The following is an 18718-nucleotide window of genomic DNA, read 5'->3' on the forward strand; positions in this document are numbered from 1 at the left end:
TCTTTCCAAGTGCAGTTCACTTCATATAACAAACGGTATTTTCAGGGCCATCATTTGGAGCATTGAATGAGTAAAATAGACGGGTTTTTGAACAATTACATAAACTCAATTCAATAACAACTGTTCCCAATAATCAAGGTCCTACGTTTTGGTTTATCTTTTCTTTCAGATGAGCGTTATACATGCTTCTATTTTTTTTCCCCAAAATATATATTTTATTAAGGCACATGTGGCGTTAGCCTGACGGGTCCGGGAGTCCAATATTTTGACAATTTTTGTCTTACAACTATGTTAGTAATATGTAACCGATTACTAGCGGTTGGCTCGAGGTTAGTATTACAAGTGTTCTCATAATTGGTATGTTGCAGTTTTCGATGCTCTGTACGTGTGCCCGACACGGGATACTTCCTATTGGGATGCAGCTGACCATTAATCAGCAACGCCCCCCTAGTCTGTACCCCATATCTAGCTTGGTGCGTCTTTCTCGCCTCGAGGAATCCAGGATAGAATGGTCACTAGCCGGCGCAATCATCAGCTCGTGTAGAGTTGTCATGAGCGGTACAACCTTTGGCTCTTGTTGAATGATCAGTGGACTGCACAACCTTCGGCCCGTGTATCTGTAAAGAGTGTGTGTATGTATTGCCGCGACTAAGTAAAAGTTTATCGATCGGATAGGAGGGATATGAAACGGGGGCACAACGAAGGAAACATCATTAAACGTTGACATCGGCGTTTCTGAGGAACAGGTATAGATGAAGCAGAAGATCAGGATCCCGGCTACCTAAGATATCCCGGACGGGGATATCCGATTGTCTGCCTTGTGCTCTCAGTGCTCTAGAGAGCTGAGAGCGAGCAGCATGGTACCGGATACACGACCAGACAGCATGCTCGATGTCGTGGTAGCCATCGCCACAATCACAAAGATTGTTTGCTGCGAGCCCAATGCGATAGAGATGCGCGTTTAGGTTGTAGTGATTGGACATAAGCCGAGATATCACGCGAATGAAATCACGACCTACATTCAATCCCTTGAACCATGCACTCGTCGAGACCTTAGGGATAATCGTGTGTAACCAACGACCGAACTCATCACCACTCCACATGCGCTGCCAACTTACGAGCGTATACTGACGAGGAATGTGGAAAAATTCATTATAAGCAATTTGCCTTTCAAGAAGTGTGCCTTCTAAAGCGCCCACCTTAGCTAGCGAGTCCGCTTTCTCATTCCCCGGAATCGAGCAATGAGAGGGAACCCATGCTAAGGTAATCTTGAATAATTTTTCGACCAAAACACTCAATAGTTGTCTTATTTTTGTTAGGAAATAAGATGAGCGTTTATCAACTTTCATTGAGCGGATTGCCTCTATTGAGCTGAGACTGTCTGAAAAAATAAAATAGTGGTCGATGGGCAATGTTTCAATGATCCCTAATGGGTAATATATCGCACCCAGTTCAGCGACATACACGGAACAAGGATCTTTGAGTTTGAAAGAGGCACTGGAATTTTCATTGAAGATGCCGAAGCCAGTGGACCCGTTTATGAATGAACCGTCAGTAAAGAACATTTTATCAGATCTAACTTTCCCATATTCTGCCGAAAATATCGGCGGAATAGAATCGGAGCGTAGGTGATCTGGGATTCCATGGATTTTTTGTCGCATGGACAGATCAAAAATGACAGAGGAATTGCAGAAGTATGGGAAGCAAACTTGGTTGGAGATGCCTGGTGAAGGGTGCACGTCGTGGGTAAGGTACTCATGGTATAAAGACATAAAACTTGACTGAGGAGTCAGTTGTAGTAGATTTTCGAAGTTATCAATCACCAATGGATTCATGATCTTGCAACGAATGAGAAATCTGTAGGATAATTCTGTGAACCGAAGAGTAAGCGGGGGTACTCCTGCCAAAACTTCGAGACTCATCGTATGAGTCGAATGCAAACACCTCATGGCTATACGCAGGCAACGATATTGTATTCTCTCCAGCTTGAGAATATGAATCCTGGCAGCTGATCGGAGGCAAAAACTGCCATATTCTAACACTGATAATATCGTTGTTTTGTATAACTGAATGAGGTCTCCTGGATGGGCACCCCACCATGTTCCGGTTATTGTTTAGAGAAAATTGATTCTTTGCTGGCATTTCTGTTTCAAATACGCAATGTGTATTCCCCAGGTATATTTAGAGTCAAAATATACTCCAAGGTATTTGAAAAACATCGAGTGCTTGATCGTTTTGCCGGATAGGTGAAGCTGGAATTGGGCGGGTTCATGCTTCCTAGAAAAAACGACCATTTCAGTTTTCTCCGTAGAGAATTCGATACCCAGCTTGAGGGCCCACGTGAACAGATTGTTCAGGGTATCTTGCAACGACTTTTGCAGAACGACGGGATTAGTACCCGTGATGGAAATAACTCCATCGTCTGCAAGTTGTCTCAGCGTGCAGTCTCTAGTGCTTCTATGATTGAAGCCAAATTGTGACCGTAACAAAGATTCATTGTATTGCTTTTTAACACAAAAATAAACAAATATGAATTTTAGTTTTATATAAAAATATTAGTTAAATTTGAAAACAAAATCATTCGATCAAATGTTGTACTGATAGGTGGATTGAACAACAGCCATCGAATTGCTGCATGTGTAAACAGAAAAACGCTGGAATCTGAGACGCTCGAGACGCTGGAATCAGCTGATTTCATCAATAATGGCTGAAATATCATTTTGACATATGAGAGCCTGAGACCAAGGGACCTAGAAGTATATCCTAAGGTGGGCCAACTTGCTAGAACCACTCTTCAGCCATATTGGAAGTCTACTGTGTTTTGTTTGTAAACAAAACACAATACGCTATTGCCGAAGCTCGCTCGTGATCAGTCTGTCCCTTTCACGCTTCAAGCAAATAATTCCCCTTCTGCTTTCTTCCTTACTGTTTTCATATACCGCTCCCCTAACCGACTTACTGACGAAACGGCCTCACCTCAGGATATACTTCTAGGCGCCTTGGTATAGATGTCTTGCTACACACCGAAGTGCAGAGCTCATCACTCACTTCTTTGTTTCGTATGTGCAGGGTTGCTCGTGAGAACTCACAGGGTGCAGCTGAAGTAGTTAATATTATTTTTAGTACAGTGCACTGCAATTGATGAATACAGCGAATTTAGATTTTAAATGTTGATCCCATTCATAATAGATCGGAGCATAATTTTTAATTATTAATTTTTCTTTAATTTAAATATTCGAAATGAAATAAGTTTGAATATTCGAGTCTGAGAGTGATACGAAAAAAAAATTATTCAAACAAGAATGCAGGATAACTAAAGCCCTTTTCAGATATAATTTAGTCTCATAAAGTAGGACATTTCTCCACATTGAAATAACGTACAAAAAAGGTAAGGATGCCATTTTGTAGGTTTTTTAAGGAAAAAAACACATAAAAACTATTCGTAGGCTGTTCGGATGAATTTTCGATTTTTTTGTGTGGTACAACCCATCATTTTATGCACAGTAACTTGCTGGTAACCGTATTTGCTATCCTGTTCCACCACTTTTCCTTTTTAGCTGGTTGTTTGATGGTTCTGCCACATTTATTCAGTTTGTCTTTGAAAACTGTCCAATATCTCTCGATGGGACGAAAATCCAGACAATTTGGTGGATTGATATTTTTTTCAATGAAATCGATCATGTTTTCTTTATACCACTTGATGACATCCCGGCTGTAATGGCAACTTGCCAAGTCAGGGCAGAACTGCACCGGACGTTTGTGTGATCGAATGAATGGCAAAATTCTGCTCTGAAGACACTTGTCCTAATAAACTTTTCCATTCATTATTGCCTCAGTGATGAAAACCTTTGTCGTCTCTCCACAACTACAGATCCCATACCAAATGATGAACTTACGGGAAAATTTATCAGCGTAAACAAATTTGAACCTACACGCAACTCGTCCCTTACGCTTGTCTTTTTATCAGCTCAAATGGAAAAAATGTGGAACAAGATAGTAAATACGGTTACCAGCAGTACTGTGCAGAAAAATATGGGTCACACGAAAAGTTCAAAAATACAGCCGAACAGCTGACGAATAGTTTTCATGTATTTTTCCCTTAAAATTCATTAGAAAAAAACCTACAAAATGACATCCTTCACTTTTTTGTACGTTATATCTATGCTGAGAAATGTCCCACTCTATGTGACCAAATTATAACTGAAACAGGCTTCAGCGAACAAATACCGTTCAATGGTTCAAGCTTCAATTCGCATGTGCTCCTATTTTCTTACGTCTGAATCATTTCCATGAACTAGAAGAGTCTTGGAATTGATTCAATTTGATGTAGGGTAAATGATCTTGGTTTGTCCGATTAAGGGTGTTTTCACGCATTTGGTAAATACAAATCGATTTTTCTTCATGCAAATCACATATAATCAACACGAGTTTGGGTTTGTTGAAAAACCTCAAGTCTCTAGTTGCTAATACTACCATAAGGCGTTGAAATTATTCAAATTTATATGTTTTTAACGATTTTCCTCGAAGAGAAATTATGGTCATGGTTTGTCCAAAAAATAATCATGGTTTGTCCGGTTTTAGAAATCACCATTTTTGAATGAAAAAATTCGAATTTTTGAGTAGATGAAGCATTTATCATTATTTGAGTTTACTGTCATCATATTGATCCATTCATAATTTAGACTTATAATATATTGCCTTTTCTTGGGCATTTTAAAAGTGTTCACCTCAACACACTTAACACAGAGAAACTTCATTTCTGCTATGCGCGAAGAACACAATGAACAAACTGCAGCGCGCCAAGCGGTTGCCACAGAAATCATGTGGACAAAACAACATTAGTAAATTGGACAACTCATGATCAGAATTGAGGTCATCGAAATACGTTAATTTAATGATTTAGCTATGGAAATCTGATACAAATGGTGTGCAAGCATGGCATTTACAATATTTGTAAGTGTTATAATCCAGAAAAGATCCGAATACGTGCCAAATAATCATCTGGAGTTTGATTAGAAGCTAGCTCAAATGAGGGGCGCATTGACACCAATAGAAGGTGAATTTTATAATCCTTTAAAACATGTGAATCCGTAAAAATATACCATAAAACTACATTAAATCATGAAAAAAAATTTAAGAGGTTGTATCTAAGACACGACCGCCTATTTTCGACGTAGAACTATGCAATTATATAATATTATGTAATCCACTTGTTTACCACTTCGAATATTATTTCAGAATGCATCAAAATGTTTGTAATAGATTATGTTCTTCTTCCCAAATATATTTGATGAACGTCCTCTTACGTTTGATATGATGCCTAGGACTACCAAAATATGTGAACGGAAATTGTATTTTACATTTCCCTCTGAAATTATTGCACATCTAATGTTTACGTAGTTCTCGAACCGCGAAAGTTCATTCACCTCTAGTATCTGAAATGACGATTTTCCCAGGCTTCTCAGTTTAAAAGTACGTTTTAAGGAAACATATTCCGGTCTGCACAACGACAATTTTGAAGTCCGTGTTAGGGAAACATAGCTCAGTGAGAAAAATAGAGATGGGCAAACCGTTCACGAACGGTACGGAAGAACTAGTTCGCCGAAAAGAGTGAACGAACGGTTTCTGAACGAACTGATTCCGAAAGAACGGTTTGCGAGTGAACTGTATGGGAAAGAACTGATTGAGAGCTAAGTGGTGCGGACTCAATCCACTTCATTTTCAAGCAAATTCATGCATCTTTTCAAGCGATTTCTTGCAATGAATTTTCAGACGACCAGAGATGCCAGATTTATAAATATGTTTGAAAATTTACAGACATATCTGTAAAACACTTTTTATTTTTGTTATAGACTTTTTGGATATAACAATATTTCACAGGTTTTTGAAAAATAAGATACTCTATTCATCACATCAAAGATATTTGACTCGCCGCATGACATTTTCCCATAGTTTTAATACAGAAAAGTTATTATATTTAGTTTATATCAATACACATGACGTTACACCAGCGATACTCAACCTGCGGCCCGGTAGACTTTCTGGTTGGCCCATCGGGTGTGTATGAAGTTTGGAACTCATACACATAAGTACTTTTGCCCTGACATCATTGCAGACGAAAGAGAGGATACAATTATTCACAATTAATGAAAAATTGCATTCTCTGCAGGTAGAGAAAATGTTGAACGAAAATTGTCTCTGATAATTATTTTCTGTTCTAGATAAGATTGTTTTGCTGAAATGAAAGGAGATTTATTGAAAAATAGTTAAGTTAGGGTCAGGACTACGTCTTTTAAGCATTTAAACAACATCGAATAAAAATTTTCATTCTATTTTCAACAACTTACATTCGCTTTCTGGTCTGCTTATGACAAAATATGGGTTACTGTTCGATATTGTTACCACAGACATGGTTCATGGCCGTGTGGTGATCTAAAACTTGTATAGCCTTGCATGGCGGATGGAAAATATACACTGCATTTTCTTATAAATTTCATCAACGACAAGACCGCGAGCCGTTGTGGATGTCCAATAAATCAACGAAGAAATACTGATTTTTATAAAAATAATATCTATATATGTATGTGTATGTATGTATGTGTAGATCGTTGAAACATTTAAACACACTTACAACACATAAGTTATTTTTTATTTTACAACAACATTTGCCGGGTATATATACAGCCATTCCATGCAAAACCGATATAGTGGTTCTCAGATTTTCGTCAAAAGTGCTAATTTCTTTATCGCAAAACATTAGACCCGTATTTTTTATTTTTTCATTAGGGTGTCCATTTCCATTTTAGGGTGGTCCGAAAAATCATTTTTTCCTCTTTTTCCCAAAAATGACAAATGAAAATTAATAACTTTTGAATCACTGAACCGATTTAGATGATCGACATATAAATGTGAAACTAATGACCTAGCCTTTTATTGAAAAATATTTAACTTGCGAAAAAAATAATTATATTTTAGTAATTATTGATTGTAGTCGTTTTTTATTTTTTTATTACTTTGGACAAGAAGGCGCTATATTTTTTATATTTTTTCTTGAAAGCTGAGAATTTTTTACATAACATATCTCGACATCAGAAATGCTATTTTTTCGTTTTTTAGATATGATTTTTCAAAGTTAACCGGTGGTTCGAAAAATCATTTGTATTCTAGTCGCATAGGTCTAGTTTAGTCACATAGGAATATTGATCGAAGACTTAAAACATGTTAAATTTACAAAATTATAAGTTAAAAACGATAATTATAGCATCTCTGATATCGAGATATGTTAGGTAAATAATCCTCAGCTTTTCAAAAAAAATATAAAAAAATATAGCGCTCCTATCTTTAACCGAGAAAACTATGAAAAACAAACTCAATCAATAATAACAAAAACAAAAATTCATTTTTGACGTAGGACTACGTCTAACCGGAAGATATAGGGGGTGAAATGGAAATCTAGGCACTGAACAAGTAGGAAAAAATGCAAGATTTGGAACGCTTATAACTCGAGCATTTCTCAATAGATCGCAAAGGTTTTTGCATCAATTGATAGGAAATATATCTACGCATCTATCATAACGAATAACATTTCATTTTTCTTGAGATAAATAATTGAATAATTGTGAAATATCAAGCATTGTCAAAATGCACTATGTGCCCATTTTTGATTGGTCCATTTCGTACTCCTCAAATCGTACCGACCAAAACGGGCAACCAGAGCAGCAGCGAAATAAAATGAAGCACGATTGGAAAGGAAAAAGAAAAAAATGAACGAAACATTGGTCGCAGTCTCACACATGCGTAATTCCCGAGCCAGCCAATCAGCTTAAAAATCCCCGCTCCGCTGCCGTAACGATCATTCTTTGTGTGGACACCGACTGGACAACATCGTTGCTGGACGAGCTGGACGGCGAGGGATCGAGTGCCTTTCTCAAGGCAAGAGGGCGGAGGTGGTAGCGCTGGAGTAGAGTAATAGAGTAGAGCAGAGTTTTCAAAGGGCCTTTCTCAAGGCTAGAGACGAATGAACTGCAAAAGTTTAAAGTCTCTATAATTCAAGACCTTCCTTCCTTCCGTAACGATCACTCTCATTCAAACCGTACACCACATCGGTTCGCATCACAACACATCAACAAACCAACCCAAGCAGCCATGTCTGGACATGGTAAAGGAGGAAAAGTGAAGGGAAAGGCAAAATCCCGCTCGAACCGTGTTGATCTGGAGTTCTCCGCAAGGGTAGCTAGGCCGAGCGCGTTAGTACCAGTGCACCAGTCCACCTAGAAAAACCGCATTCAGAACAAAACACATTCAGTTCGGTGGACATCAAGACAACAACAGACAGTTGCAGTGAGTGGCGAATGGCAAACGCAATCGCAAAACGGCAGCAGGTAGCAGAAGAAAAAAGTTTGTTCTTTATACAAACTGCTTTGGTGGCAAATCCAGAACAAGGCGGCATCGAGGGCGTTCGAAATGGTTTTTTTCAAAATCACGAGTACAAAGTTTTCTAAATTGGAACCATTCCATAAAACAAGGCGCTTTTCAGGGCCATTAAACCTTCCAAAAAAGAGTTTAGGAAATACAGTTCAATGCTTTCTAAAACATTATCCAAAATAATAATAAAACACAAATTGATTTTTTCATAATTTGTTTGCCAGGATCTGATGAGTATGTGAATTTGGCAGTTGTTCTGAGCTTATTGATAGTTGGGGACTTTCCTGATTATTCAATTTTCACCAATTCTTACATTGTTTCCAGATTGAAAGAACAGTAATTTACAATTAGTTCGACATTTAGCTAATTGGACGGGCATGTAATGTGACTTATTTAGTTGGACATTTTTGTAAACATAGAGATCCAAATTATGACCCCACATTGAAAGTCGACACTGTACCACTGTCATCGCAAATGTTCAATTACAGGTTAAAATCGCCTCCAATGCGACACTGAGTGGCGCTTCGGCACGTCGCATTGAATGTAATTTACTGTACAACATGTCACAAAGCTGGATGGGAAGAAATTTTCCAACTGTGAAAGCTGTGGCGAGTGGCAAACGCAATAGCTAAACAGGAAGGTTTAACCGAACAAGATGGGAATATCGAGTGATAACAAAAACACAACACCAAAGGTTCTTTTCAGAACCATCAACATATTCATAAAGAGTAAACAGTAAACTAATCCATTTTTCAGGTAGATAGGTAGGTATTTACGTAGGATAAGAAAATAAAACAATATATTTAAATATATATTTAACAAAAGCTGTTCCCTTTGTATAGTCCTACGTCACTCCGGTTATGTCCCCGACATTACCCACCCGTCTTTTTTTTGCACTGGAGCGGAATCAGGACAAACCTTCCGTGCAAAATTAAAAATCCACCGATGTGAATATTCTTCGCTTTCATTCGTTGAAGAACGATTTCTCATGTTTCGAGCCACTTTCCATAATTTTTTCATTGACGTTTCTCGTGACAAACCACCCACGAAATTTCGCCAATAAGCACGTTTTTTCCCTTTGATCAAATTTTTGAACTGATTCTCAAGGTCTAAATACGTTTGAAAATTTTCAGGGGTTCCACGTTTCCGAAAAGCTTTAAATGCATTCGATTTATCCTGATAAAGCTTGGAACACTGGCTATCCCACCATGGATTGGGAGGCCTCCGGCGAATGGTGGAACCTGAGATGGGTTTCGTTTGAGCGCGAACTGCGCTATCATGAATCAAACGAGAAAGGAAGTTATACTCCTCCAATGGAGGTAAACCATCTCTGGCATTGATGGCTAGAGCAACCGCGTCCGAATATTTATTCCAGTCAATGTGTCTTGTGAGGTCATATGCCATGTTTATAGATTCAGAAGAATTTGACCCATTGGTGATGGAAATTTTGATTGGCAAGTGATCACTACCGTTGGGGTCCTGGATTACATTCCACTTGCAATCTAACGATAGTGAATTCGAGCAAAGCGAGAGGTCAAGAGCACTTGGTTTAGCAGGAGGTTTAGGTACACGTGTTGTTTCCCCAGTGTTCAAAACGGTCATATTGAAGCTGTTACAAAGGTCATATATCAACGATGAACGATTGTCGTCGTACGGTTCCCCCCAGGCAGTTCCGTGAGAGTTGAAGTCTCCCAAGATTAATCGTGGCTCAGGAAGGAGTGAGCACATGTCAACAAGTTGCTTGCGGCTAACCGCAGCTCTCGGAGGCCAATACAAGCTGACAATACAGAGGTTTTTGCCTCTGATGTTTGCATGACAAGCAACAGCTTCGATCCCTCCAATAGGTGGAAGGTCAATTCGAAAAAATGAGTGGCACTTATTGATCCCCAATAGCACCCCTCCGTATCTGTCATCACGGTCCAAGCGTATAATATTAAAATCGTGGAAAGAGAGATCATCTCGCGAAGAAAGCCATGTTTCGGACAGAGCAAAAACATCACAATTGAAGTATGAATTAAAAATTTGAGTGTATCCAGTTTAGGGATAAGACTACGACAATTCCACTGAAAAACAGTGATATCTCCGACCTCTCTATCTAAATTAGACATCAAGAGAGATAATCATTGCAAGGAGGGGCCATGTTTGCATCAATTGCTGTAAAATTGTCTTTAATACTGGAAGCATTGAGATGACAAGGGTTCTGATGGAGTCGGAAACATTAAAACACTTGAAGATTTGATCCAAAATGTCAGTCAATTTTATAAATCCCGATTGGGAAGTTGAACTGGACGGATAAACAGGGACATTTGGGGTTTTTGATGTCCCCTCAAGTGCTGGGTCATTCGAAGGTGAACTATTCCCACGGAAGCTAGGAGGAACCTGATTTTGCTTATCCGTTGCACTCGGTTTTTTATGCAAGCTAACAGGGGCTATCACCGGAGGGACTTGTGCTTGAATTTTGGGAGTGGTCACATTTTTGCGCCGGGGATTCCCTTTGGAAATAAACGGTGTGTCCCCGCTAGCTGTGTCCGCTTCCATTTCGTCAACTGGCAACGTGGCGAAGACATTATGTGTGTTGATTGGTTGTTGTTCTAGAGCTAGTGGTGAAGCGCCCTTTAAAATTTCCGCAAAAGTGCGCTTTGAGCGTTCCTTCAAAGAGCGCTTCTGTTTCTCCCAGCGACTCTTATAAGTTTCACAAGCTGAGAGCTCATGTGGGGATCCCCCGCAATATGGACACTTATGCTCAGTCGCACTGCAGGATTTCCCAACATGTTGCTCTCCGCAAGTGGCACAGCGCTCCTTGTTGGCGCAATAATCTGCTGTATGACCAACTGATTTGCATTTGTTGCAAGTCATGGGCTTTGGCACGAAGAGTCGTACTGGAAGCCTCAATTTGTCCACCATAACGTAGTCAGGGAGGGCGGAACCAGCAAAAGTTACTCGAAACGAGTCGGACGGCGTGAATTTTGTTTTTCCCTCTTCCTGGAACACTTTTCCTAATTGATGACAGTCCAAAATTTTAACTTTTGTCAAAGGAAGCTTTTTAAATCTGCCATCTCCCTGTTTTATTAATTCACTCGTCAGACCCGTTTCTGTAATCACCCCCGAAATTTCTACGATATGGCAGGGCACATATGCGCGATATTCTAGTATGAACCGGTTGTCGACAACAATCTCGTTAGCTTGCTTCCGATCAGCCACGACAACACGTAGTTTGTTCGGTCTAACTTTACAAATTTCAACCACGGAGGAATAATTTTTTGACAGATTTTTCATGATCTGAATTACATTGAGCGGTTTCCCGTTTGGTTTCGGCCGGAAGAAAACAACCCATGAGCCATTTCCAGATGCATCTTCCGGATAGATCTTGACACGGGGAGCGGAGACAGCGGAGGAGGAAGACGAGGTCGATGGTTGAGCGGAAACGGCGACGATAGAGGGGGGAGAGGAGGTGGATGGTTGAGGGGGATCGGAAGCAACAGATGAGGGATGCGAGATCGGGGGTTGAGTTAAAGTGGATGGTTCAGGGGATTGAGAGGAGAGGGTTGCGAGTTTTTTCGAGGGGGGTTTTTTGAGGTGGGATGACTCTTCTTCCGAAGTGGTATTTCGCTTTAGCGATTTTCCTGCCGCCGTTTGCACAACTAAAGTGGTATTACTTTCGGAGTTAGAGGTTTCCATATTAGGAAACTCTCTTTCCCCTTCTGCCATGATTATGCGGCAGTTAAAAAATACAATATTTTTTTAAATCTTAAACATTATTTACTCTTAAATACCTAAACGCACCCACCGGTGCAGTTGAACTTGACGCACGGTTGATTGCGTGCTGGGCGCTCCGCGCAAGTGAGATGGCAATCGAACACTACCGCCACCAAAAAGTGCTTCTTCACGCTTTCACACTGTGTGGGATTGACCACCGATGTCTGATGCCGATAGTAATGGCGATGATATGGTGAAAACCAAAAGCCAGACGCTTTGCCAATTTTGGCTGGAGTGAACTTTTCTTCACTGCTATCGCGAACACTGTATTTAGTTAACGCGCGACACTAATGCGGGAAAAAATAGCTTCACTAACGGTATCCGATCACACTAACGGGACGTACACAAAGCGCGTGCGACTTCTCGAAGCTGTCGGCGTGGAATGATTATAGCCTCTTAGTTCGTGCAATTTTTGAAATGCGAACTAAATTTCAAGTTCGTTTCTGTGAAAAAGTATTCTACGAAGAAATGTTTTGGGATGAATAATTTCTTTCCGTGTATGAAAAGAAACGAAACGAAAGCAATGAATACTGCGACATCGGGTGATATGTTTGTACATGATGTTCTTGAATTATAAACATCGTGTTTGTTTTCACATGTCTATGTTTGTGTATCATTGTTCGTGTTGGGATAGACACTCAACACTAGCGAGAATCATGTTCGAATTCAAACAAAAACATGGAATTTTCACATCGCGTGGACATGTGTAAGTGTTTTTCGGAAGACTGTTCAGTACTTTTCGAGTTTTTGACGCGTACACAAACGAACAGAACATTTTTATATATATAGAAATAGAGATTGATGAGGGAAATCGATAAATTTTGAATCACTTCGAAACACAATCTCAGTTCATGATTTTGTCAAACACGTGGAAAAAAGATGTTTCCATCACATAGAACACATATTCATTACTGAACAGTCGATTTTCATTAGAAGCTCAATTTCAGAAACGCACTCTGGTCAAATATAAAATCATTTTTCTTCCATTTTTCCAATTTTTTATACCGTAACAACACTCCTTGAAGTGGATTGTATATTGTGTACAACTTTGAGTCTAATTGGTTCCGTACTTTTCGAGTTTTTGACGCGTACACAAACGAACAGAACATTTTTATATATATAGAGATAAACATATGTACATGTACACGATTAAAACCCGGCTCTGTATCAGCTAAAATGCTAATGAGCCTAATAAATTAACTAATGGAATGTAAAAAAAAAATAGAAAAAAGGTTCTCAAATATTGTTTAAAAGTAATGCTCGAGTGGTGGGAAACGTCATTTTGATCTGCTCAAATGACATGATTACTTATTGGTTTATTTCGCCATTTTATGAACTGCATATAAATACTGCACGAAGCTTTGAAAGAAATTTCATTTATCAAGCATTGGAATGGGTGACAAAAACATTTCAGGTAAATCAAACCCGATCTTCGTAAAATAAAATGGTTTCACAGGATCCAGTTTTCTAAAAAGTAATCTTCCAGTTTTTTTTGAAAAATACTATTGGCAACCCTGGTTGTTACTTACACTAACAAAATATTTGTAGCTGTTTAGCCAACTTTTCGTGCGTCGTGACGTGTTTTTGGCGCTGAGGATGCTCCCGGAAAATGGGTGGAAAACAAATCTCAACACAGATCCGAAATTTGATTGTGCGTGACTTCCAGCGTAAGGAGTCTCTACGAAACACCGTTGAGCAGCAGTTTTCCGAAAAACACTTACACAGGTGTACACGATGTTCAAATTCCATGTTTTTGTTGTACACGAAGATGCTTTTCGTTTGTGTTCAATGTTCATTCCAAACACGAACAAATGATACACACAAACATAAACATCTAGAGATGATATCGCGTGTCATGGCCAGCTTTTTATAATCTTTTGCCTTTGAAGTATCGCAGCAAATTAACTCATTTTTCGTCGAGCTTCAAGCTTCATGAGTTCGTAAAACAGTTTTCTAACGTCTGATTGAGCAAATGGGAAATTTTCTGTGCGAAACACCACTTGATTTGTTCTATTGTTTATGGGAAAGAACATGGAGGGAAGTCATCTCAACAAATCCTTGCAGGTGCACTGCCCAGATAAAAGAACTGAAAAATGTATTCAACGTTTTCTCTCCGGGGGTTAGTTGTCCTTATACACTAAATAACATGCAGGTTGATGTTAGGAAGAAATGTAGAAACAAACTCGTACTTTATAGATATTCGATATAAAATTTCCAACTAATCAATGCTTAGATCCGGCCAAAGGTGGCATCGTGGATTGATGAATGAAAAAATATGTTGCAAATTGGATTCAACGAGGGATCCCAACGCATCCCGAAAAAAAATTGGTTCTAGAAAAATAACACTCCTTGATGACTAGATGGCAGTTCGTTGCGGTTTCGTTGCGTACTCTCCGATCGATCACTTCTTCAAGCCGTTGCTGTAGCTTTTGCTGCTCTTGGCCTGGATGATCCGCGATATGTACGGTGTCCGGGTGTCGATGTAACTCAAGCTGCTATCTTCATCGTCATCGTCATCGTCGTTGATGTGGTGGTTCATGTTGTCATCGCTGTTGAAATCCTCTTCCTGCGGCAGCTGCAGCTGCTGGAGTTGCAAGTGGTCATTATGGTTATAATTTCCCGGGGCGCTTCCCGAGGAAAACTTTCGTTCCAGTGACGTCGTTGCTCCTTGGAAGCCTCGCGACTGGCTGAGGCGACGCGATTGCCCACCCAAAAGTGTCGACCGCTCCAAGGTTGATTCCTTCTTTCGGTACATCCCATTGGTTTTGGTTTGATGGGGCGAACCACTCTCCTGTTCAGCGCGTCTGTTCGAATCCATAACCTCCAAAAGAACAAAGAAAAACGTTTATAATTCAATGAAAATAGATTGGTCGGATATAGCATACCTCTTCCTCGTCGTTGCCATCGTACGGTTGATCGGTTTCCTCCATCGAGAACAGCCGCAACTGGTGCCTGATGGAAGCTTTCTCGCGGGCTCGCTTCTTCTGGAATTCCTCCTCGACGCGACGCATCGCTTCCAGCTCACTCAACCGCATAGCTTCCTTTATTTCGGCCTCCCGCGACAGCTTCTCTGCCACGCGTCTTTTCTCGATCTGTCGGATCGTGCTCTGGAAGGTGAAGCGGTGGTTCTTTCGGTGGGAAATCTTCACCGGGAAGTTTTCCCCTTCATCGCGAATCGGATCCTGCATGTTCTCCTTGTCCTCTTTGCGTTTTTCCGATGCCGCGTTGGATGACTTCACGGTGGGCGTTACGTCTGGCACGTTGTTATTGTTCTGATCGTTCTTTCCGTTGGTGATTATCCTGGTGGGTTCCTTCGGGAGATACATCATATGCTTGCCGCTGACGAGGTACCCAATGGCGGAGTGTTTTGAAGGTTTCGCTGGTTGGGAGTCGTCGTTCTTTGTACCGCTGGACGGAGCCTCCGGGGGTGCGTGTTTTGGTGCGGTTGGACTCAGCTGTCGCTTTTCGTACGCGTTGTTGGTGATCGACGCTGTGGATTCGAGCCGCGAGAGGAACCAATTATCTCCGCTTTCCAAGGGACTTACGTCCGCGTCGGTGGTGAAGGCATCCGAGACGGACTTGCGCAGCTTCTGTAGGCTGTTGAACATGTGCTTCTCAACCTAGGCAAACAATTAGAAATTTGGAATGTTTGTGAGTTTACCGTTTGCGTGATAATGTTTGCACCATTGAACAATGTCAAGATCTTAAAAAAAAATCTAAAATTTATTCAAAAGCACCATGTTTATGAGAGTCTAAACCTATGTTGGCTATCGATCGAGCTTCCACTTGCTGCAATAACGGCCTCTTTTCAGGATTCCCAAATTTGATTCTCCACCGTCACGATTGGAGTTCTATAAAGCGTACGCGCGATGAATGACGGAATATATGGCCTGAACAGAAACTGTATCGAATAATAATTTTATAGTATAATGATGAGTTTTTATGAAAAAAGCAGAAAATGTTTAGAGAAATGGTTAAGTAAGAGTTAAGGCTACGTGTTTTGATCTCGTGTTCTAATCTGATAGAGTATCTATCTTTCTCGTCAAATTCAAGCTTTAATAAATGTCGACAGTGTATCTCCGTAAACGCGAATTGCTTCGAAAAAAGAATGGAATATTAAATATAATTCAAGTGCGGACCGGATAGTTTTTGACATAGTACTACGTCTTTCATTAAGGGTGTCAAATCAGAAAACAGGTCACGTTTTTATGAAATAAAGTAAACGTTAGTAACTATTTTTGCCGCGAATGGATTTTGGCGATTCACATACCAAACGAATCGGAAATTCCCTAAGATTTGTTTGATATGCTATACATTACAATCCCAAAGTCTGTATATGGCTTAAATTGATGAAAATTGGAAACATTCCCATTCGCCCATACATTTGTTCTGTCCATTTGCGTACTTTCCCGAACAGATCTGTCAATATCGAGCAACTTATCGACGAGCAACGAAAGGGAAGTCGTAAGATTTAAACTCCGTGAAAAAAAGACGGGTGGGTAATGTCGGGGACATAACCGGAGTGACGTAGGACTATACAAAGGGACAGCTTTTGCTAAATATATATTTTAAATATATTGTTTTATTTTCTTCTCCTACGTGAATACCTACGTATCTACCTGAAAAATGGATTAGTTTACTGTTTACTCTTTATGAACATGTTGGGGGTTCTGAAAAGAACCTTTGGTGTTGTGTTTTTGCGTTTTTATTTTACAAACTTTCTCATTTTTTTCTCACTGTCTTATAGTTTATTCTCGATTTTTTTCCGAAGGCTTTGTACTTATTAAATGTTCAACGCCGGGCATCTTTCGGCGTATGCACATATCGTACAATCAAAATGATGGCTGTGATAGGGGATGCATAGGTGGTCATCAGCTCATTCACTATCATATATTTCACTATTGAGCACATTACCGTACCTTAAACTGTTTCCGTGTTTCGGAGACGAATGAATTGTAGATTTGTAGTCTCCGCAAACAAAGTAAATAAAAATAAAAAAGAACTGAGATTTTGGAGACGAACTCTACGATCTGTCGAGAAAAAACGAGCTATAAGCGTTCTGAAAAACCAACAGTAAATACAGGGACGGATGACCTTCGGATTAAAGTCCTTTGAAATAAGAACAGAGCAGCAGGAAATACATAGCTCATCATGTTGCTCCTTAGTTAATTTTCTATACAATGCAGATGTAACGTCAGTCAATTTCAACATCAGTTATCAACCAAAGAAAGCAGCTCTTGCTACCGAGAGAATTCGTTAATGCCATCCTGCATACAATGTGTTGTAATTTGAAGCCACTTTCAATTCGGAAACCATGCATGGGTTTGTGAAAACTGAATGATCAATTTAAAAGACCCCAACCACCAATAAGTTCAAGAACAAGCATAAATAAAATAAATCAGTTTATATTGTATGTCATATTATGTCACTTTAGAATGCATTGGTATTGTGAAAAACTTTTAATAACCCTTCTTTGAAAGGTTTAATGGCCCTGAAAAGCGCCGTATTTTACGGTGGCTGGTTTTGCCACCAAAGCAGTCTGTATAAACAAACTTTTTCCTACTTCTACCTGCTGCCGTTTTGCGATTGCGTTTGCCACTCGCTGAAACTAGTTGTTGCCACCGAACCGAATGTGCTCTGTTCTTTAGGTGGGTTTTCTTATTGTTGTGAGCAGCTTTGCAAGCCAACTTGAGCACTCAGGCGGCCGAAATTCTATAACCGCTATTAGGTATACTGGTGCTCCGGCACCAATCCGTTGATGCGATGTGATGTGGAACGATGCCATACAACCACACTGATTTACGGTTTGGAAGAGAAAGATATATTTTTCAGCGGATCCGTGCCTTTTGTACTCTAGCGGTACACGCTCACAGGATAGAGACAAATCGGCAGACTCAGCCAAAGGGGCGAGTCCAACGAGACGAACGAAAGAGCGTTAAAAGGCAGCGATCGCAAAAAAATACATTCATTACGATTTGTTCGCTCGTTGGATTCACATGCAGGCTAAAAAAGGTCCTTTTCAAGATCACAAAATTATCTTTAATCTAAAGAGTTTATTGTTTTGCTATCATTCGATATCCCCATCTTGTTCGGCTAAACCTTCCTGTTTAGCGATTGCGTTTACCACTCGCCACAGCGTGGTTTTGAAAAAAACCATTTCGAACGCCCTCGATGCCGCCTTGTTCTGGATTTGCCATCAAAGCAGATTGTATAAAGAACAAACTTTTTTCTTCTGCTACCAGCTGCCGTTTTGCGATTGCGTTTGCCACTCGCCACTCGCTGCAACTGCCTGTTGTCTTGATGTCCACCGAACCGAATGTGTTCTGTTCCGAATGCGGGTTTTCTTTTCGTCACGAGCAGCTTTGCCAGCTAACTCGATCACTTCGGCGGCCGAAACTATATAACGCCGGCTAGGTGGACTGGTGCACTGGTACTAACGCGCTCGGCCTAGCTACCCTTGCGAGGAACTCCAGACCAACACGGTTCGAGCGGGATTTTGCCTTTCCCTTCACTTTTCCTCCTTTGCCATGTCCAGACA

General features: G+C 40.2%; 1 protein-coding gene across 2 annotated transcripts in view; it reads right to left on the minus strand.

The window, feature by feature from the left end:
• Positions 1-14296: 14296 nt before the first annotated feature.
• Positions 14297-18718, minus strand: part of LOC129770110 (uncharacterized) — a 161800-nt gene continuing 157378 nt past the window's right edge. For both annotated transcript variants that reach the window (XM_055772757.1, XM_055772749.1), the window contains exons 6-7: positions 15066-15800; positions 14297-15001 (exon numbers count right to left, since the gene is read on the minus strand). In XM_055772757.1, the coding sequence (XP_055628732.1) occupies positions 14582-15001; positions 15066-15800 (1155 nt within the window). In that variant the 3' untranslated portion in view covers positions 14297-14581. The remainder of the gene's footprint in view (positions 15002-15065; positions 15801-18718) is intronic.

The sequence above is a fragment of the Toxorhynchites rutilus genome, chromosome 1 (genome assembly GCF_029784135.1).
Source record: "Toxorhynchites rutilus septentrionalis strain SRP chromosome 1, ASM2978413v1, whole genome shotgun sequence".
NCBI classification, from domain to species: domain Eukaryota; kingdom Metazoa; phylum Arthropoda; class Insecta; order Diptera; family Culicidae; genus Toxorhynchites; species Toxorhynchites rutilus.